The 23,319-nt window shown below is 43.8% G+C and overlaps 1 protein-coding gene across 2 annotated transcripts; it reads right to left on the reverse strand.

Moving 5' to 3' along the window:
- Positions 1–702: 702 nt before the first annotated feature.
- Positions 703–16,824, reverse strand: IFNLR1 (interferon lambda receptor 1). Of its 2 annotated transcripts, none has more exons than XM_061597520.1 (7): positions 16,690–16,824; positions 14,277–14,400; positions 12,667–12,860; positions 10,999–11,150; positions 9,800–9,971; positions 7,747–7,862; positions 703–5,521 (listed from the first exon to the last, which is right to left on the reverse strand). In XM_061597520.1, exons 1-7 carry the CDS (start codon positions 16,745–16,747, stop codon positions 4,655–4,657), a joined length of 1,683 nt encoding a protein of 560 aa, XP_061453504.1. In that variant the 5' UTR covers positions 16,748–16,824; the 3' UTR covers positions 703–4,654. The 2 variants fall into 2 exon arrangements, with proteins under 2 accessions (XP_061453504.1, XP_061453503.1); XM_061597519.1 differs by having other exon boundaries at positions 16,681–16,824.
- Between the last annotated feature and the right edge of the window lie 6,495 nt (positions 16,825–23,319).

Below are 23,319 nucleotides of genomic sequence, written 5' to 3' on the forward strand. Positions count from 1 at the left end.
AGGGAGGAGGAGGAGGGCAAAATTAATTGGCTCCGCCTCTCATTGGCTATGGCAGTGCCAGTTACTGGCTCTAGCTCCACCTACTGTTGGACTCCCTGCCTTCTGCTCTGCTAGTCCCAATGGGCATCAGCCACCACTGATGTACACAACGGCACAATGGTAAGAGTCACATCTATTGTGTACAGCAGTATGCTTTTAAACATGTTTTTAATATATTTTAAAGTCTGTTTTTATGATGTTTCAAAGTGTTTTTAGTGCTTTTGTTTGCCGCCCTGGACTCCTACTGGGAGGAAGGGCGGGATATAAATCAAACAAATAAATAAATCTGTTGCTCTGCCCACTTGTGCCTCTGGTCTCAGCCACCACTGGCATGCGGCCCCCAAAAGGTGGCTATGAAGAAATGTGTCCCTCTGGCTAAAAAAGGTTCTCTAACCCCACTGAGTGAAAAATGGCGCACTCCCACCACCAAAATCACCACCATTGTCAGGTCCATTAAAAATACACACACACCCCTCCTCCTCCATTTCAAGTTGAAGGTTCTCAATAGAACATTTGGCTCATCCCTTGTTTCAAAATAAATTTGATTGTTCTCATCACTCCTTCACCCACGGAAACACGTTCAAAACACGTTTTGACCCATTTGCAGAAAACACATTTGAACAGAATGAGTTTTTTTTCTTGTAAATATTTATTTTCAGCCCATTTGTGGGTACAAAACATAAAACACACATTCTATGGCAATGTAAATAACCATACAATTTAGCAAGAGAATCAAGAAAACATGCACACATACATATGCACCATAGTTTATTGATAAGTTGCCAGTTTCCAACCCAGAGTTTCCTTTTCTATTCGATAAGGAGACAAGGCACAACCCTGTAATCCCCCCCATTTCTTTCTCATCACCCTTCCTTCTGCCTGTTGAGGGGCACACACCCACAGCTCTGTTCACTATAGCATAGCCTTCCCCAACCTGGTGCTGTCCAGATGTTTTGGACTACAACTCCCATCAGCCCTGAGCTGGCTAGGACAAATGAGAGCTGTACTCCATTTGCTATAGCAAATTGTGAAGAGTGAGGGTGCAAACAAATGGCCCGTAGGGGGGAAAGGGTCAGAAGAAGGTGAGGCTGCCATATCTCCCATTTCAGTAGCAAATTTAAAAGTAGACGGGAGGTTTCCAAGGCAACCTGATGACCAATTTGGGTATTCAGCAGATTCTATCCAATGCTAGGCCTATTCAGAGTAGACCCATAGCAATTAATGAACACGAGTAATGCCACATCCACACTACACATTTATTTCACTATTTTTCCAGTTTAAATAATTATGGCTTCTCCCAAGTAATCCTGGAAAGTGTCGTTTGTGAAGGGAGCGGAGAGTTGTTAGGAGACCCCTATTCCCCTCACAGATCTACAATTTCCAGAGTGGTTTAACTGTCAGTCCCTCTTCCCAAGATTGGGAATTGTAGCTCTATGAGGGGAATAGGGGGGGGGTCTCCTAACAAGAGTGCTCTCCGCAAATGACACTTCCCAGGATTCTTTGGGGGAAGCCATGATAGTTTAAAGTGGAATAAATGTATGGTGTGAATGTGGTCCAAGCTAGGTCTATTAATTTCAGTGGGCCTACTCTGAGTAAATTGGATACAACCCAGTATTTCGCATTCTAGAGAAATGTCTCATTCCCACCTGCTCCTGTTTGTAGAAATGGAATAATGCCCACAAGAGGAATTGGCAAGGTTACAATTCACATTTGTTTCATGGATGTATATCAGACTTTGTCACAGTAAACTTCCTTAGAAAAACACTGTTTGAATCACCCTGAGTGTTATCAAGGGTGGGGGTGGAGGGGGATTTCCAGTACATGTGGCTTGGTGACACAGGGGTAAAGGGAAGCGTAGCTTTGTACAATGTAGGTCTGTTCTCTCCTAGAAAATCCCAAAAACATTGACCAAGGATGATCACTGCTGGTATGAATTGACTAATGGGCCCTTGAATGTTGAAAGAGAGTAGGTATTGGCTGGTGGCTCCATGTCAGTAGGGCAATGGAACCTGCTCCGGGTTTTAGTCTGAACTTTCAAGGAGAACCCTGGACAGCTCTTTGAAAGTTAAGACTAAAACCCGGAGCAGACTCCACTGCCCCACTGACATTGAACCATCACCCCCCACTGAAAGAGAGATGAGTACTAGGTAAGCCACTGGATCAAACATGACCCTTTGACGGCTGCTATCTTAACCCTCAGTTGTCAACTTCTTCTGTCCCTCCACCCCCTTAAATGGCTAGGGACACAGGAAGAAAAAGACAAACACAAGAGAAGGGAGCCCTCCCTCCGTGTACCTGCCTCTGCCTGTCTTACTCCAACCTCCTCCCAACACCCAACTTCAGTTCATGTGAAGAAGGAAAACAGAAGAGGATGCTGGACAGAACATTGCCCGGATTGATCGGTTTGGCCTGTCTTGCCTTCACAGTGGCTTCTTAGCAAAGCTAGTGGCCAGCCACAATACAAGGCTCACAAGGAGACTCGGCAGCCCGTGGGGCCTGCTGTCACCACCAGAAGGTGACAATATGTACACACACACACACACACATATATAGAAAGAGACAGTTTTGGAAGCAACAAACAGAACTTCACCCAAGCTTGCTCTGGATCCCTATGAGGATTCCGTTAATCAGCTAAAAATATATGCACGTAATTGTGATATACACACATAAAAATATACACTTAGAATACACAGCAGCTTAGAACTTATATAATTCAGATTAACAGTGCCATCCTAAACCCATGACTTACTTCCATGTAAACATACACTGGATTGCACTGTTATTGATTGAGCCTCCTGGCTTTCTTTACGTATGCTGAATTAGCTAAGATAGAAGCTTTTGCTATTTCACAGGGTTAAAACTGCCTTTTCTGAAGAGGGAGGCAAATCTTTCTCCCCACATTTTGCAAACGGTGGGGTGGGGACAAGGATTTACACAGCAGCAGCCAAAGACAAGCACCAGTCGGGCCTGCCTCAGATTCTGTGTAATGGTCAACGTTCCACAAGTTCCTTCTCCACTGAAGTCCACTTGACTGATTTGAGAGTAGAATCTACTATACTACCTTTTATTCTCATGCGTAAGTCAGCCTGCTAGATGTCCAGATAGTCATTAAATGTTTCAAAAAGACCGAGCTGTGCTGTGTTCTTGAACTGCAACTGGGTCGAACACTAGTCCAACTGTTCGCAAGATGGTGTGCTCCAACCACACTATCCACCTGGCTTCTATCTGCACTATACATTTAAACAGTGGTAGCTGGTGGCTCCCATGTCAGTGGGGCAGTGGAATCCACTCTGGGTTTTAGTCCTCCGTGAAAGTTTGGACTAAAACCCGGAGCGGATTCCACTGCCTCACTGACATGGGAGCTACTAGCCGCCACTGCGTTGAAAGCAGTGTTATACCATTTTAAACAGTCATGGCTTCCCCCAAAGAATACTGGGAATTGTAGTTTGTTAAAGGTGCTGAAAGTTGCTGGGAGACCCCTCACAGAGCTGCAATTCCCAGCACCCATAACAAACTGCAATTCCCAGGATTCTTTGGGAGATGCCATGACTGTTACAGTGATATAAGAGTGCTTTAAATATATGGTGTGGATGTGACCTTAGTAAAGCATTCAAGAGAACACAGGAGGGCTTAAACTGGGAAGGGGGGAAAAGCACATGCATACCAGCCCTGCTACGGATGTCTCTTTGCACCCATTCCATCCCTGGAAGGTCTGAAGGGAGCTTGTAACTAAGGGAGATGCTTCCAATTGGGGGAACACTGAACGCGCTTACAAGCCTTAGAGCTTCCCGCTTGACATGCCCACTCCCCAATTTAGCCCTCATTCTTTTGAATGCTCATGTCTCTTACGACACTCTCCACTCTCTGTCAAGGGTTCTGAACGCCCGTTTGAAGTTGTATATACACCATTCCCTTAAACTACAGGACTTCCCCCAAAGAATCCTGGAAACTGTATTATGCAAAGGGTGATGGGAATTGTAGCTCTGTGATGAGTAAATCATGAGCTCGCAGGATTCTTTAGGGGGAAGCCATGTGCTTTAAATGTATTATGTGTACACAGCCTGGGTTTTGAAAGCCTGTTTTAGATTTCCGTTAACAGAATTTTATGTTAACAACATCATCACCTCTTTGAAACACTGCACTGTGTAAACAAATTAATAACTGCAGAACACCACCACGAATTTGAATCCTCCACTTCCTTAGATGATGTCCCTCAACTCATGGCTCCACTACAACAGTGTCTCTACCACACTGCCATTTGATTCTGGCATCAGTGGATCCTTTAATGTTTAGCTGTCCTTGAAGCCCTGAGGGGGTGGCAGAACATTTCCATCTGCTGCAGTTCCTTCATGCATTCCTTAGGCCAGAGGTAGCTAACCTGATGCCCTCCAGATGTTGTTGGACCTCAACTCTCACCAGCCCCTGCCAGCATGGCTGATGCTTAAGGATGATGGGAATATCTCTGGAGGGTCGCTGGTTCCCCTTCTTTGCATGATGGGCACCAAGTTTGGGATTCCCAGTGAATCTTACTGTTGTAGATCTTTCAGTGCAAAATTCACCACTTTGATACTGATGAAACAACTAGGGAAATCCAGCCAATTTTAAAACATCCACATCAGGTTCTTGCAATGTAATATGTGTGTTTTGGCCCATGGAACTTAGTTTCTGGAGGACTGTCCCGTCCCAACTCCCCCTTTTCTTTCTGTAGCCCATTTTCTAAGGCTTCCCTACAAGGCATCTTCAAAAAAGGCATTTCGACCACAAGACTTCCGCAGTCACTAGAGTCATTTTCAGATCCTCCTTCATCTACAAACTGCTCCTCAAGAAGGAGCCCACAGGAATCCAGGTTGTCTAGTATTCCAAACAGAGGTATCTTTAAGTCTTCCAGTCTTTCACAGCTGGCTTCAGGATGGCCTCTTGCAGCCGTGAATTGCTGCCCATTGGGAAGGTTGATATCAGATCCTCCCATCAATACAGACAGGAAATCTATATCCCCATTCACATTGTTCCATCCCTTTCCTCTTGCAGCTGGGCAGCCAACTGGAAACCCAAGGGACTCCTCTACACAGGAACTCCCAGAACTTGAGATCCCCTTGCTCTCTTGGAAGCAAGTATCCGCCTCCACTGTCACCCACCCTGTTGAAACAGGGACCTCTGACACCATTAAATCTGGCAGAAAACTCCAAGATCCAGAAGATGGGCGAGGTCCTTCCTGACACACGCTGACCGTTTGGCAGTTTATCCTTTTCTTTTGGAATCGAAGCATTTCAGTGTAAGGTATGGGGCTTCCACTCTCCTCCTCCTCCTCCTCCTCATCTTCTGACACTGAATGCATAGAAGGACTCAAGTCTGAGCATATCTGGAGACCAGTCCTGTTCCTCCTTCCCAATTCAACAGGAGCTCCTGTACACATGAGAGGATGCGCCTTGATTAATTCCATTTCCCCAAATTCCAGCAACTTTGTTGGACCTTTGGAAAAATCCTAAGGGAGAGAGAATGAGATTGATCATTTAGAGGGATATGGCTGGATCTTTTTACTTCTGGATGTCTATGTATATTACTATTTTAAACTAGAATCGATTACGCTAATGGTGAATAGCTGGGGAGACTATTGAGGATGGGGAGAAGTCCAATTCACTTCACATTTTAATGCATACCTATGCTTCAATTGCATTTCCTCAAATAGAAACTGAGCCATTCTTTGAAATTCACACTTCCCTGACTTTTGCAATGCAGTTCTCCAACCACACAAACGCATGTATGCGGAAAAAGTATGCATAACGTGCACGTATTAGTGAAAACACCACACACAAATTCATTACATTGGGGAAAACCGCTTCAAAATGAGTCTATTGAGCAACACTGCCTTCAAAAATGCATTATGTTAGGAGGAATGCACACGAAAATGCTGAAGGCTTTTCATAAGGATTATTTTTTAAAGTTTCAAATTGATGTGGAAGTGTGGCAAGCTGAATTTAAGATTGAAAAAATGAGAAACCAACATTGGCATAATTCACCCATCCCTAGAGATTCTGGTATCGTGTCAGCCCATCCCTGGAGAAAGACCCACTCCCTGAGGCAAAGACTCCTGGGTGGCAAATTCCCAGAATAACACACTTGCCCTTGGGCTGGGTGTGGGTGTTTATGTTTGAGTTTTATTTATTTATTCTATCTGACGGAGGGTGGGTGAAGATTTTATTTTTTTACTTTGACAGCCAAGGCTAGCGTGCTGCCAAAGCGTTCTGTGGCTGCATGGGGGTGGTTATTGTTTTGCTTTATTTACTTTATAATATATTATTTTGCCTTTTAATTATATTGTAAGTCACTTGGAGACCTTTTGGTAGTAAGTGACTAATAAATAAATAAATAAATAAATTAAACAAATAAATGTGCAAAGGAGATCAGAAATGCATTATTTGCAAATGTTTAAAATGCAGCAAAATTTCCAGTTTTGTCATTCAAATTTTGAATGTCGATTTCCCCCCTCAAAAATCCCAGTTCTCTAGTCTTGCTGGCATCTCCTGGTGATTTTGACTTCGGCAGGCACCAAATATGAAATCCCATGACCTGTCAAGTGTGGAATATTAAATACCATTGAATGTCAGTTACCAAAACACTATCAGCTGTTAAAGAGCCACTTATCCTCAGTGGTCGAGCACCTGCTTTACATGCAGGAAGTGTTCACTTCCATCCTTGCACCCCCAGTTAAAAGGATCCCCAGCCACCGGGGGCAGTAGAGAGTAACAACACTGGGTTCCGCAGAGCAACAGTGTGCCTGTCTCAGTATAAGGCAGCATTATCGGTTCAATATCCAGTGTATTTCAGGCCTTGGCACTTCATCAGGAAATTTCAAATACAGACATTCAGTCTAGTTCAAGTCTCTGGGAAGAGGAAAGAATTTTGCCAAGGCCTCTGGGGGAAGAGCCATAGCTCAGTGGTACATAAAGATGGGGAGAGGGGGATGCAAGTCTGTTTGCATTTAAAGATTAAAATCTATCAAATTGTCACTTTCCGAAACAGTATCACAACCGAGACACAGCCATCCTTTGAAATTCACATTTAAAAGAATTTTGCAATGCAGTTCTCCACATCTCCAAACAATGTTTAAAAAACTGCATATATTAGGGGAAAGTGTGCATAAGAATTAATATATTTGTGAAGATAGCATGCAAACATATATGATATTAGGGAAAATTGCAAAAATGTGTACGTTAGTCAAAACTCCCTAAAAAAAAAGGCAAAACAAATTTGCAGCAAAATGTTGATGAATTTTCATGAGGATTAAAAAATATTCACAAATTGCTGCAGAAAGAACCAAGTATAAAATTGGAAACATGAAAAACTAAGAGGGCAGAAATGAACAGATCCTTCCACCCCTGTTAGGGAGTTTCAGATACAGAAATCCAATCTGGTTCACGCCTCTGGGAAGAGGAATGATCCTTGCCAAGGCATCAGTGGTAAAACATCTGTTTTGCATGCAGAAGGTCCCAGGTTCAATTCCTGGCATCTCCAGACAGGGAGAGATGCCTGTCTGAAATTCTGGAAAGCCAGTGCCAGTCAGTGTAATAGACAATACTGAGATAGATAGACCAAAGGTCTCACTCGGTATAAGGTAGCTTCCTGTGTTCCTGTGGCAAGAACCACAGAACTGAGAAGACATCTACCTTCCTCCTTCTCTAGTTCAAAAACGTTCCATACTTCCCATACCAAAGCTCGAGGCATCTTGACTGGTTTCTTCATGCTTTTGTAGCGGTGGAAAACAACAAAGGCGCCAACAGGGAACATGAGTAGCAATGGAACAGCAACAAAGGCCCAGTTTTCTGCTACAAAAGAAAAGAACCCAAAGCAGTTAATGTCTGGGGGCAGCTCATCCCTTTTCTCCACTTCAGCATGCTCTTTCTTCCTGGTCTCTTTGTCCAAAGTGCTTTGCATCAGGAACAGAAGGATGATAATAAGCTTCTAAGAAGAGAACATAAGAACATAAGAAGAGCCTGCTGGATCAAGCCAATGGCCCACCTAGTCTAGCATCCTGTTCTCGCAGAGGCCAACCAGATTCCTATGGGAAGCCTGCAAGCAGGACCTGAGCACAAGAGCATTTTCCCATGCTACGGCTTCCAGCGTATTCAGAAGCATATCACCTCCGACCATGGAGGCAGAGTATAGCCATCATGGCTAGTAGCCGCTGATAGCCTTTTCTTCCATGAATTTGTCTAATCCTCTTTAAAGCCATCCAAGTTGGTGGCCATCATTACCATTCTCTGGTCTGACCACACGGTGTCTCTAGATATATTCCTGGGATGTGGGGCTACCCTTTTGTCTCAGACCCCACCAATACATATGTAAAATTGGTGGTGGTGGGGATTGCCCAAATGTGCAAGCCACTGTATTGCTCATTCATCCAGTTTTGAGAGATCCTTTGGAGCACTTTGGCCACTTCACTGCTCACCCCTAACTCCAGATCACTTAGGAACATAAGAATATAGGAAGAGCTCTGCTGTATCAGACCAAAAGCCCACCTAGTCCAGCATCCTGTTCTCACAATGGCTAACCAGACCTGAGTGCAAAAACGCTCACCCTCCCTGCAGATTCCAGCAACCGGTATTCAGAAGCAAGCTGCCTCTGACTGTTGAGGTAGAACACAGCTATCATGATTACCGTGGAGACTGGTGGCTCCAATGTCAGTGGGGCAGTGAATCCGCTCTGGGTTTTAGTCTGAACTTTTGAGGAACTGTCCAAGCTGCTGAACCTACTTTGGGAATAGGTTTCAGCGTCTGGGACAGCTCCTTGAAAGTTTGGATGAAAACACTGGAACCACCTGCCTCTACTGCGTGGTTAATAGTAATTCATAGCCTTTTCCTCCATGGATTTGTTCAATCAGTTAAAATGCTCAAATGAATAAGTTAAAAAGTCCCAGTGCCTCCCAACCCAGATCCCTGCAGAACCCCACTTCCTTCTTATTTCCATTTGCAGAACTGACCTGCTCTCTGCCTTCCTACTCTTCAGCTAGTTCTCTTATTCCACAACTGCTAAGTTGCATTTGGCTACTACCATGACAAACATGGTGGCCACCATGTGTGTTCTTTATTTTAATTTTTTAACCTACAATGTGCTGGAATTAAAACTTCTAGCACATTGGATTTGGGGAGAAAAAAGTCGGAGAAGGCCCAGGATGGGCCCCCATATCCCTGGTGCTCACCCTGTTCTGAACCATGTCCAGGACAAAAGGGACAGCAAGAGATTACGATGCTTGAACTATGCCTATATGCAAGCAAAGAAATATAAATAAGAAGTGGTTGTGGCTTCAGAGATGCTGATGAAAGGGAGAGGTCAAGGAGGAATCTCCTCACACAACCTCAGGTCCCTAGGTGTTGATGGACTACACCTCCCATCATCCCCAGTCAGTTTAGCTTGGGTATGGGAAACCTTCGGCCTTCAGAATCTTGCTGGACTACAACTCCCATCAGCTCCAGCAAGCATGGCCAATGGTGTTGTAGCTCAACAACATCTTGGAGGCTCAAGGTTGAAGAACACCGCCGCCACAGCATTGCCTTGGACCAGAAGGAAAAAAGTGAAAGGAGGAGGATGCTTGCTAATCCCTTTCCTTCCATCTGTGGCCATAGGGGAAGTTTTTCCATCCATGTCAAGAGACGCAACCCGCCATTTTAGTAGGACCAAGGTGTGGTCACAATGCATACATCAGTATCACATGCGTGTGCTGGGTCAGGGCAAGTGTGCAAAGTGACCATTCAAGCCTTCTTACAGGTGCCCTTTTCCTCCTCTTTGTTGTGTAAGAGCATGCAAATCGGCTCCGAGAAGCTGCTCCATTTCTCGGCCAGGGAGAAGAACGTCCGGGCCCGAAGGCAGTATTTGCCACTGCTCAAATGTGCGGTGTCAATGTCCACCTCATTATCCATAGCCTCGCTGTAGTTTCTCTGGAAGATAAGAAAAGCAAAAAGGGTTGAAATCAACGGGGGTATCAGTGAGCCTAATGCTGGGCCGAGGCAGGAGATGCGGGGGAGGAACTCAATTTCGTTTGCACTTTAATGAGAAGCGACCTACTTTGCACTCCTCATACCAATATGCAAACTGAAACACACCTTCAAAATTTGCACTTCTCCAAATTTTGCGGTGCAGTTCTCTAACCAAATATGTGCACAAAAATGAGTATGTCGTGTAACAGTGTGCATAAAAAACCATATTTTAGTGGAAAATAACGCACAAAATTGTATTATATGGAAAATTACTTACAAAAATGTGTGCATTAACTTTGCACTGCAATGCTGATGAATTTTCCTGAGGATTTAAAAAAAAATCACAAATTGTTCCAGAAATTTAAAGTTGGAAAAATGAGAAACTAAGAGAAACCAAAATGGATAGATCCATCCATCCCTAGCAGAGATGCAAAGAGACTCAAGCTCGGACAAAGAGGGGTGGGCCACAAACTGATATACAAGTTGCCAACTTCCTTTGCTGGCTTTCCTCCTGTGCTTCTTTAAGGGAACAAAAAAGCTTTTCCTGATAAAGCTGGGATGAGGGGGAACATCCTTTCCTGACAAACCCGTGTTTCATGCAATTTATTTATTCATCTGCATCATTTGCATAACCACCCAATTAACAGTGGGCGGTAATAGACGTTAAAAACAATTGTCTCGAAGGACAGCAACCCAAAGGAGCGAGCAGCAAGCAACCAGATGCTCAGATACTCACTCCCAGGGCAGGTCTTCTTCAGTCCCCTAGTGCTGCAGCTGTTCCCCATCTATAGATGTTAGATATAGATGATGGTGGCTTACAAGCAGAGCTTGGAAAAGTTACTTTTTTAAACTACAACTCCCATCAGCCCCAGCCAGCATGGCCACTGAATTGGGCTGATGGGAGTTGTAGTTCAAAAAAAGTAACTTTTCCAAGCTCTTCTAACAAGACCCATTTGATTTTAGAGGTATATTTCCATCTTCTACTCACTGTTTTCTTTGCTCCATTGGCCCCAAACTCCAAGTCATAGTAGGTTAGATCTTGCAAGATGGCCTTTGTGCAGGATGGGTAAGAGAACGTAGCATTCACTCGAAGAGCGTTTTCAGTCTTTCTGACTTGCAGAATTGGGGGGGCGAGTTCCACTGGAAATGATTGAACAGTCATTAGGGCAATACCAAGAGAGACAGAGAAGAATAAGGGCCCCTCCAGACTGTGTGTGCATGCGTGTGTAAGTGAGTGCACTTGCAGGAGCATTCTGCAACATGCCTTTGGTGCAATAAGCACATTAGTGATAGATTTATACCAGACTGTCCGCACATCATCCTTCATTGCTCATTCTTCTTCAATGCCTCCTAAATGAAATATTTATTTAAAATATTTCTATCTCACCCTTCTACCCTACAAAAGGGCACTCAGGGCAGCTCACAATGAAATCATACACAATAAAAAACACAAAAACCCCATTAAAATAGATTAAAAATACATAAAATACAGTTAATTTCACATTAGGGTAGTGATATTAAAAGAGGACTAAACAAGGGGAAATGAAATCAGTTCCAAGCTTAGCCTTCAGTCCCTTCCAAAGGCTCTCTGGAACAAGAGGGTTTTCAGAAGTCTCTGGAACACCATCAGGGAGGGAGCAGAGCAGGCTTTTGGGGGTAAGGTATTCCAGAGCTTGGAGGCCACGGCTGAAGTCTCCTCCTGCATACCTGCCAGTCTAACGTTGTTCATTCCAGGCACACAGAGAAGACCAGAGGCAGCTGATCTTAAATCATGGGCAGATACATATGGGTGTAAGCAATCCCTCAGGCACATTGGTCCAAGGCCATTTAGGGCCTTAGAGGTCAAACTCAGCACTATGAATTGGGCCTGGAAACAAATTGGGAGCCAGTGGAGTCGATAAAGCACAGGGGTGATATGATCCCCCACGCCATGATCAAATTAACATTCTGGCTGCCATTATTGCCATCCGGAAGGACACTCTTGCACTATAGCACAGCTAAAGCAGGGCAAAAAAATAAACTGGAGCATTCGTAATGTGAAACATTACTGGATCTCAGCAGGAAGCTATGGGACATGCACCGATTGGAAATGGAGTAGTATGTCAGCCCCGAAACATCTGCAGGAGCAAACAGTACTGAAAGTAGGATCATCTATAACCACCCTGATACTATAATGAGCACAAGTAATCATGAATGAATCAAAAATATGTCTGCCCGCCCCCAAGATTCCTGCTCATCTCTGGGCCTGGCAGATGAGCTACCTGGGCTATTCTAAGTCAGAGCTTGTGATCTTCTGTGCAATCCTAAACTTTCCTTTGATGCCAGCCTTCCCCAGCTTGAAGCCATCTCAATATCTTGGGCATATTTTCTCGTCTTTCCCCTTCACTGTCCATGAGCACCAGGTTGGGGTAAGGCTGATACCATTAGGTAGTAGGGTTTTCTCTGCATCTGCCAGGTTGTCTGGAGAGAACACAGCCTCTGATCATATGCAGTTCCTCTCTTCTCTTTCATTCATTAGGCCTTCTGGGACAGAGTGTGAAGCTTCCAGGCAAGCAGCAGAACCTTCCGTTCCACAAATTAACAACTGGCAGCATTAGTAAAACCACCTTCTGCACCTTCATGCTGCCTTAGGTTCAAAGGGTCCTACCAAACGTACCGTGGATAGTGTAGTCTATGTCTTTCAATTCCACCCATGCTGATGAGGCAATCCTGTTGCTGTTCTTCATCTGAGCTTTCACTTGGACTGAAAATCTGTTGTTCAGTTCTGTAGACACGCACGTTATGTTGCAGGCCGTTTCAGAGATATCTCTGCAGTGTGAGACGTCATTCCACTGAAGGCTGTAAGGGTTCCTGAATGATGAAGCCACAACGGTGGTGGGTTAGCATTCAGAATCACATTAGGACATAATGATTTCAGCTGTCAGACCTGAGGTCTGCAGAACACTCAGCAGCTGACTGCAGCCAAGGATGGGGCTTACCTGGAACCAGGGTTTGCCATGACTCAGTCCCCAAAGGATCTCTTTCTTTTGTTTTAAATGGCAGGCTCAGCCTTAGAAATAAAATATCCAAGGAAGTATACCATCTTGTATAGGGATAAGAGCTAAAACAAGCTTTGCCAGCCTGGTGCCCTGCAGATGGACTACAACTCCCATCAGTCCCTGACAGGAAAAGCTTTACCTTTTGATTCTACTAATTGTATAAACTAGCTCTGTATCAGAGCTCACCATGTTTTGGGGTGTCAGGAGTGCATGCCTCTCTCTATATTTATTTATTATTTGATTTATATCCCGCCCTTCCTCCCAGCAGGAGCCCAGGGCAGCAAACAAAAGCACTAAAAACACTTTAAAATATCATAAAAACAGACTTTAAAATACATTAAAACATTTAATACATTAAAACATTAATACATTTTCCAATGCGAATTACCCTGATCTGCATAGAAAAGATTTCCAGATGATAAATATGGGGTGTGTGGGTGTCTGTCTATCTATATTTATACATTCCTGTTTTGTTTAATATCTCTATGTAACTTTGCACTTTCCCCAAGAAATAGAATAGTTTTAAAAGATAAAAAAGAAACACCCAACCCAGTAGCTCTGTCAATGTCCCAATCAACCTGACCCTGACCTATGGACTCAGCTGTTCTGACCAGGAGCAGCATGTTGTCCAAGGCCATTTCAGACTGTTGCTATTTTGTGATGGGACCAGCAAATACAGGTCATGTAATTAAAGTGGGTTTGGCACTATTGGACAATCCCGCCCCCCAATAACTGAATGTTTTGTGGGAAGGAAAGTGACAGAAAAATGCACAGAAAAGTGTGGGATAACAATTGCTTGATGTGACAACGATAACCTCCCTGCAATGAATGCTCAACAAAGAGTGGGCATCATACAACCTCCCCATAATCCATCAGGGTGAATGCCCAATAAACAGGTCATGTGGAAGACCGCTTCTCCCCAGTTCCCCTGGGAAGTGTGTGAACCTAGCTTGTCCAGCATGAGGAGTCTAGAAGAGGATTTGTGAACTGGGGACGCCCCCCCCTCCGATTCCTTATCTGCTATTAACATCCCAGAAAAATGAAGAGGAAGGTTTACCCTACCCTTCCCCAACCTGGTATCCTCCAGATATTTTGGACTACAACTCCCATCAACCTCAACCAGCACACTGTGCTGGCTAGGGCTGATGGGAATTGTAGTCTAGAATATCAAGAGTGCACCAGGCTGGGGAAGGCTGGTCGAGCCATTGCCCTTTCCTTCAATGCTCACATCCATTGAACGGTGTAGGATACTCCAGAAGGGACGCTGGCATCCGGCAGCCATGTCAAGAACAGACTGAAATTCTTCGACACAAGCATGACATTGCGAGGAGGCGGTATCAAGAATTCCTGGCCTGTCAGAAATAGGGATGGGGAAGAAATTCGATTCAGTTTGCATCTAAAGGTAAACCTACCAAATCCACACTTTTCAAAACAATTTGCAAACAAAAGGTTCAGAAGAGGGAAACCAGAATGATCAAGGGGATGGAGCGACTCCCTTATGAGGAAAGGTTGCAGCATTTGGGGCTTTTTAGTTTAGAGAAAAGGCGGGTCAGAGGAGACATGATAGAAGTGTATAAAATTATGCATGGCATTGAGAAAGTGGACAGAGAAAAGTTCTTCTCCCTCTCTCATAATACTAGAACTCGTGGACATTCAAAGAAGCTGAATGTTGGAAGATTCAGGACAGACAAAAGGAAGTACTTCTTTACTCAGCGCATAGTTAAACTATGGAATTTGCTCCCACAAGATGCAGTAATGGCCACCAGCTTGGATGGCTTTAAAAGAAGATTAGACAAATTCATGGAGGACAGGGCTATCAATGGCTACTAGCCATGATGGCTGTGCTCTGCCACCCTAGTCAGAGGCAGCATGCTTCTGAAAACCAGTTGCCGGAAGCCTCAGGAGGGGAGAGTGTTCTTGCACTCGGGTCCTGCTTGCGGGCTTCCCCCAGGCACCTGGTTGGCCACTGTGAGAACAGGATGCTGGACTAGATGGGCCACTGGCCTGATCCAGCAGGCTCTTCTTATGTTCTTATGTTCTTTAAAATAGCTGGCTTTTGAAATGTGCACTTCTCTGAATGTTGCAATGCAGTTGTTCAGCCACATAATGTGTACACAAATGCCTACACCATGGTAAACGTGGGTAAAAATGCGTAAATATATTATTTATTTATTTAGGTCAGGCCCAAAGTTGTTCCTAAACATGTCAAACGTCCTTCACAATAGGGGGTTGTGCTCCATTCTTAAGACTGGCTAGGCCACTGGGGAGGTTTCCGTCACCTATGGTCCCATCTGCACTACGTATTTAAAGCTGTATTATACCACTTTAAAAAGTCATGGCTTCCCCCAAAGCATCCTGGGAGCTGTTGTTTGTTAAGGGTGCTGAAAATTGTTAGGAGCCCCCCCCCCCATTCCCCTCACAGAGGTACAATTTCCAGAGGTCCCTGGAAAGAGGGACTGATTGTTAAGCCCACTCTGGGAATTGTAACTCTGTTAATGTCTAGTGCAGATGGGGCCTGAGGCACTTCAAAACACCCAACAACTCCTCATAAGAACATAAGGAGAGCCGGCTGGGTCAGGCCAATGGCCCATCTAGTCCAGCATCCTGTCCTTCAAGCTGTCCATGGGAAGCCCACAAGCAGGACCTGAGCACAAGAGTAATCTCTCCCTCCCTCAGTTTCCAGCAACTGGTATTTGGAACCATGTCAACTATGGAGGCAGAGCCATCGTGGCTAGTAGCCATTGATAGCCCTTTTCTCTATGAATTTGTCTAATCTTCTTTTAAACCTATCCAAGTTGGTGGCCATCACTGCCACTTTGAATTCCATAGTTTAGCTACGTGCTGTATGAAGAAGCACTTTCTTTTGTCTGTCCTGAATTTTCCAACATTCAGCTTCATTGAATGTCCACGAGTTCTAGTGTTATGAGAGAGGGAGAAAAACTTTTCTCTATCCACCTTCTCCATGCCATGCATAATTTTATACACTTCTATCATGTTGCCTCTGACTTGCCTTTTCTCTAAACTAAAAAACCCCAAAAGCTGCAACCTTTTCTCATAGGGGAGTCGCTCCATCCCTTTGATCATTCTGGTTGCCCTTTTCTGAACCTTTTCCAGCTCTACAATATCCTTTTTGAGACGAGGCGACCAGAACTACACACAGTATCCCAAAGGTGTCTGCACCCCCCCCAATTACCTACCAACCAACCAAGGGCAACCATTACCATCCTGGTGCCTGGAGATGTTTTGGACTACAATGTGCCGTCTGGGGCTGATGGGAGTTGTTGTCCAAAATATCTGGAGGGCACCAGGTTGGCGAAGGCTGCTCTAGGGAGCATGTGAAAAAAAGGAAATCATTTCAGTCCCATTGTCAGACAGGTGTTTCCACATTCCCTTTCACCTTGATACTTTTCGAGACACCACCTTTCCATTAGGGGGGGTATCCTTCCACATGCTTAGGCTGACAACCGTGTTTTTTTGCCGTAAATCATTCCCTCCACCCCATTCTGCTGCCAGTGGAGAGATTTTGACAAAGCAAACACAGCAGACTCTCTTTCGAGACTCTCCAACTTTTGGGTGATAATCTGGAAAACAATTGGGCAGAAACAGAAGAGCCACTGGGAATTCGGGCTTACCGACTGTACCTGAAGCCTGCCTGAAGGAAGCAAGAACCAAAAGGCCGTATACCCTCAGAGGAGACATCCCGAAGAGGCAGCAAGTCACTCGCCTTTTGGCCTGGGTACGTCACTTTCTTCTTACTTTCACTCTCTGGTTTCCTGGCTGGCACCTGCAGCACACACGCATGGCAAGGCACGGCAGCCCCCTAGGGGGCAGGAAACACATTTACCTGACATGAGCTTGAAAGCCACTTGTAGCCTGCACTCTCCATCAGAAAAGTGCTGCTCTATCCCAGAAACTGGAAGCTGATTCCATCTTTGTTGTTATTATTGTAGTTCACGTATCAGTCACTTTATACAATTTAAAATGTCTCAGAGCAACTTGACAAAATAAGATACACAAAAACAGCTTAAAACCATGACAATACAAACGCCACAAAATGCTCATCGACCAGTAAGTTCATAAGGACCAGGTCCTTCCCACCCCACTAAGAGATGAACTCCAACACAGGAGGCAACATTAACCGAAGGCCTGGTTGAACAGAAAGGTCTTAGCCTGGTGCCTAAAGGGGGGGAGTCTACCACTGAAAAGGCCCGTTCTCACATGACCACCCTCTGCACTGCCCTCGGGTTTATTATTATTATTATTATTATTATTATTATTTCCATTTACAGACCGCTTACTATCTAAAAGATCTCAAAGCGGTTTTCAATAGAATACACAAGGTACAATAAAAAAACATATCAAATTAATTTACAAAGCAAAATACATAAACAATATCCATATACATAAATATATGCATAAACACAGTATAAAAATTAATGCAACTTCCCACCCTTCCTCCAAAGGAGCCCAGGGCAGCAAACCTATCAATACCAAAACATTACAGTTAATTCCTCTTAAAAAACACTTATAAACAACCTTCTAAAACAGTTAAACACTCCTCAAAGCAATCACCTACTCTCAAAACTAATAATTTTGGGGAGGGGGCAGGGATAGATCTTTCGGCCATCAGATGCCTGAGTGAACAGGACTGTTTTTAAATTTCTCCTAACAGTTAATAATGTGGGAGAGGGATGCACTCACTAGGGAGGGCACTCCAGAAATGGGGAACCACCACTGAGAAGGCCCTATTACAGATCGGCAACTGGGGGAGGGCAGCTCCAGAGAAAGAACCAGCATGCATGCCAGTGTGGTATTCTGGTTAGAGTGCCAGACTAGGACCTGGGAGACTAACATTCAAATCATGAAGTCAGCTGGGCAACCTTGGGCCAGTCACTATCGAACTTACTTGACAGGGTTGTTGTGAGAATACAATGGAGAGGGAGAGAAGTGTGTATGCCACCATGAGCTCCCGGCTTATGTTACTCTGGGTGTTTCCAGACAGGTGTTTATTGTGGGATCCGCACTCTTCGGGCATACACGTTCCTTGCAGCATCTAAATGCCAGCTGGTATTTCCTCCCCGGCCCCCAATTTAATCTGGATTTTCTCTTTCCATGGAAAATCTGCTAAATTAAAAAAAACAAAAAACCTGTTGCGAACAACTTGTTCGCAATACTTCAGTGACTAGTTTGTGATACTGGGCCCTCCTCTGAAAGACCCTCCTGGAAAGCCGCCACATAAACTGGTGGTGTAACAGAAAATGATACTGTAAACTTTCACTTCTGTAGTTCTCATACCCACCTTGTTCCATGCCTTAGGTGCTATTTATCATATATTATTGTTTATTAGATTTGTTAGTCACTTGTTATTCGAAGATCTCCAAGCGACTTGCAACATAGTTAAACACAAAGATATTCATATCCAAGTAGGGTTGGCAACCCCCTGCCTGGAATGCCCTGCCCCTACATTTTAACATGGCTGCTCTAAATTTCTTTACAGATTTGACCCTCCACTTCAGAGGTCTGAAAAATGAGTAAGAGTAAGAAGATTCTCTACTCTTTTCTGTCTCCCCTGTGGGCTGCTATAAACTCACTTTGACAGGCAACCCAATTCCAGTGAATAATAATTGACAGAGAGAAAACACACATGGTTTGGTCTACCTTCATAGGCAGCAGCTTGGGAACAACAAAAGTTGTAGCCATGCTGCCCAGTATGTGAATTCTCTTTTACCACTATTGGGCAACAAACCGTAATGCAAACAAGATGCATCATCAGTGGGTTTAAGGGGGTTGAGTGGAGCACATGGAACCACTGTTGTTGCTTCTATTGATAAAGGGAGTGAGGATAAAGGTAAATGAAATGCAAATAGAAAAAGAAAAACATAAGCCAGTGATGATTCCCTAAATGCAATACCAAACCAGCCACAACAAAATTCCTATAAGGCAGAAAACTCAGCATACCACAGCCAGACAGGCTTCCTAACCAAAAACCAAAACTAAAAAGATCCTGGCAGCCAGTCAGCCAAGGTCACAGAAATCCCCATGCAGCACAACCTGACCTGGGGACTGCAGTTAGTGCAGAATGCTGTGGCATGATTGCTGACATGAGTGGGACCCTATCAGCACATAATACCTCTGCTCTGAAATCTGCACTGGTTGCTGATTTACTACCAGGGTAAGTTCAAGGTGTGCTTTCCATGTTAGGGGTGCCACATAACATAGTACTTGTTCTGCTCTTGTAAGAAATCAGTCCTTTAGTGTGACAGCACCGACGCTTTGGAACTCCCTGCCTATTAACATTAGCAGGTGCCTTCACTGTACTCTTTTTGGCACCTGCTAAAATATTTTTGTTTAGGCAAGCCTACCCAGGCATGTAGAAGCTATTATGTTTTTATCTATTTTTACCTCATTGTTGGTTTTATTATTTTGTATATTTTTAAATATATTAAAATACCTGTCTACTGTTTTTGCCAATAATGTTATTGTTTTAATTCTTTCTGTAAATTGCTTTGAGATTTTCTACAATAAAGTGGTATATAAAGATTGTAATTAAAATATATAAATAATTTTTGGAGTCACTGTGGCCTGTGACGCCCTTCCCTGGCTCTCCCTGTCAGGTTCCCACCTGCTTGTGGCTACTGCCTTTCACTAGGCACCACCAGGGACACCACCAGTCCGGACCGTCCTTTATATGGTTTCTCACTCCACTCTAGCACAGATCTCACTAGATCCCACTGCTAGGCAACACCACCAGTCACATCCGGTAACCAATACTCCCAGAGTCTTTGCCTGAGTCTCTCTCTAGCTGGTTACTTTTGCAACTGCGTGCTTATGCTGTTCCCAACCCCCTTGTATCTTTATATAAAAAGCATACAACTCTGGGTTGCTCTGGATACTTGACTTGTTACAATTCCTCCCTTCACCGCTGCCACCATTAGATACTGCTTCTGTTCAGCCTTGGTAATTACCTTGCCCTCCCTTCTGGTCTGTATATTCCCCAGCCAAGGATCAGGCCTTTGGTAAACCAAAGAAGTATTTATTTACTAATAACAGGAAATAACAAGATTACTTTTAGAATGTTTCACAAGCGTATGGTTTCATATATATATCCTCTTTAAATATCACCCAAGTCCAATCCAAACTTCCCTCAGAACTCTGCCAACCCACTCAACAACCTCTCTCTCAACTCTCTAACTCTCTCCTTCCAACCGACCCCCCTTCATCACTCACAAACCTCCATTTATACCTTCAGCTAGCCAGCCACTCAGCCAATCATCATCCAGCACACTTCAGCTTCTCACCCATGTACTCCCCCTTTCTCTCTCAGTCAATTACCATACATCACCCAATAGACCCGCACTTACCAGATTTACAGATGCTAACTTACAGGAACATCACATGGCCCCTGAGTCTCTTTCCAGTTTTAGGAACAAAGGAATCTGCCTTATACTGACTCAGGCCACTTGGTACCATCTAGTTCAGTACTGATGACATGGACTAGCATTGGCTCTCCAGGATTCCACGCAATAGTCTTTTCCAGAAACTGAATTTTGGACCTTTGCATGCAAAGCATATGCCCTACCACTGAGCTACAACTGTTCCCGTTTAAAAAAGTATGAGAGGGAACCATGTTATCACTAAAATCATATGGGTGCTCAGAACAGGCCCTTACTCTTTTTCTTTTAGTCTCTCAGAATCTGTGAGAGTTGCTGTCCCTTTAAGATTCCTATTCCCGTGAAGCTGTGTATCCTCACTACTAAGTATGTAGATCAAAGGTGAGGGGTAACTGCTTGTTTGCCCTAGAGGAATTCTTAGTTTATCTGTCAAGCATTGTACTAGCTCCTCTGTCTCTTCCTCAAGGACTGTCAGCTTGACAGGAGAATGGACGGAATGTGATATCCTCTTCTATCCTTGAAGGGAGTACTCTATGTAACTCTTTTGCATTTTACTACCTATATATGCATCTTTGATGTTTATTATTTACTGTACCCAAAGTCCTATATAACACTGAGGAGTTCTGAATAAAGTTGTCTGTCTGACCATGGTTGCCCGTCTGTGGTAGCCTGGTGCTGATAGAACCTTTGATCAAAGTATTTGTTTGTGTATGTATTTTCCTTCCTAACTTGGTTTCAGGGTCCATTCTTGCTCCGTGCCTACCTGATGGAAGGAGGCACAGTGAGTTCTCACTTAGATCTCGCTCAACACCCAAGGAAGATGGGCACACAAGGAAGTAATACTATACAACCATATTGTGAAACCAGATACTTATTGGACATAGTATGAAGAAATATTTATATAAGTATGACTGTCAAAGATGTTTATTATTTACACAACCTGTAAATATATTTATAGTGCAATCCTGTTTGCTTACTAAGAAGCAAGTCCCAATGTATTCCATGGGGCTTACTCAAACAGGGAAGTGTGCAGAGAACTGCAACCTCAAGAGATAAGGAACTTCATTCATCCAACCCAAAATTCAGAATCATGCCACTTTAAGCTGTTTTGCAACAGTTTATACTTGTTTTTATGGTTATTGGATTTTTAAAGGGATTTATTTCTTATTGTGAGCCGCCTTGGTTTCCAGTCTGCAACCCTACTTCACAAGGTTGTTGGAAAGACTCCATACACACACACACTGGAGATGTAATAATACATACACCCCATATAATAGTTTATTGTCAAACCAGTTGGTCATTGCAGAACATTTAAAAAAAATGAAATCAGTATTAGTTTCCTACATAATACATGCAGTGATATCTAAGTAACCCTGCCTAATTACTTTAAAAATAAGATTGGAGGGAGAGACAAAGATTTACAACACAAATACAATTATTTGCTATGTTCACTCAAAAGTCCCATCAATTTAGAGCACAATTCTAACCATTTCTACTCAAAAGTAAGTCCTATTGAATTAAATGGGGTTTACTCTGGGTATGTGGGATTGCAGCTTTATTCCCAGAAAAGGAAGTACTGGATTAAAGATTCATATTGGAAATAGAAAGATATCTGTATCTTTAAAAGTTGTGCAGGGGGAAGGCAGAATTCTACCTTGTGGTTTTTCCCATTACAGTGTTGCAAGAACACCTGCACTTGGCTGACTTTCTCTTCTCCTAAAGATACAGGATCAGTCTCAGGCCCTGAACCTGGCAACCCTAATAGGAAAGGTTTTCAAACCACTTCCCTCTTCAACAGCCCAGGAAAATTTAAACTTGTTTGACTCCTGCACACAAGAGAGAAAAAGACTGAAAACTATATACTTACTCACTTGATGAGATTTTCAGAAAAGCAGGAAAAAACAAGTTTTCTGAGTTGCAAAGGGTCTAGTTACTGCCTTGTGAATCATAACCCTGACTTCACTTATTGGCTACAAACCTGAAAGGGCAGGATTATAGTAGCTCATTTAACTGAAGTTGTGGGGGTGGCTGGCTGAAGTTTTGGTGTATATCTCAGGAACCACACCACCTAGAAACTTAATTTTTTATTTAAATGAAAGCTGAGAGTCTGGAGATTAAGGTGACTCGCCCAGAGACCTGGAGAGCACTCCAAAAATCCAGAGTCTCTGGGCAAAAACCAGACACCTGGCAACCCTAGTTGTAGCTGATGTCCTGTGTGATTCTTGATGCTTCGTAATTCAAACTGTAACACCATAAAATACAGGATAAGAAATAAAATAAGCAGTAAGAATGCAATTTAAAATATGAATATTTACTGTGGACATGAATGGACCACCCAAATGAAGCTGATGGACCACTGGTGGTCCACAGTCCACAGTTTGGGAACCTCAGTATTAGTTTACAGCCAGGGTTAACTTCTGGAGATAAACCAAGACGGCTTCGAAACCAAAAACCACGATCTCTGACCTAGAAATGTTAATCCTTTACCTCAGGAGGGTGGGAGTTGGCTGCATGATTCCTCTTCCTGAGCCTGAGCCTGCCCCCTTGGAATTGTTAAGGGTGGGGCTTCCATCAGGATCCAAAAAGTTGCCTGATAAAACACAGCAGCAGCAGGCAGCTTCCTGGATCCCCAAGAGAGCCCTCCCTTCACAGGTCTCTGGAGAGGCTGGAGTAATGTTGCATACTTGAAAGGGATTGATTTCAAGCCCCGTGGCATTAGATTTCTTTCACAAACCCATCCACCGTCTTCTCCCATTGCCTCAGCAGTTATTCCCTTTAGTGCTCTGTCCCCTAGTGGTGGAAGGTATGAATTTCTCAAAACAATTCCATGTTTCAAGTTAACATAATTAAACAATAAATCTCTCTAAACAATAAACGTAA

Source organism: Rhineura floridana, chromosome 15 (assembly GCF_030035675.1).
Source record: "Rhineura floridana isolate rRhiFlo1 chromosome 15, rRhiFlo1.hap2, whole genome shotgun sequence".
Taxonomy (NCBI): domain Eukaryota; kingdom Metazoa; phylum Chordata; class Lepidosauria; order Squamata; family Rhineuridae; genus Rhineura; species Rhineura floridana.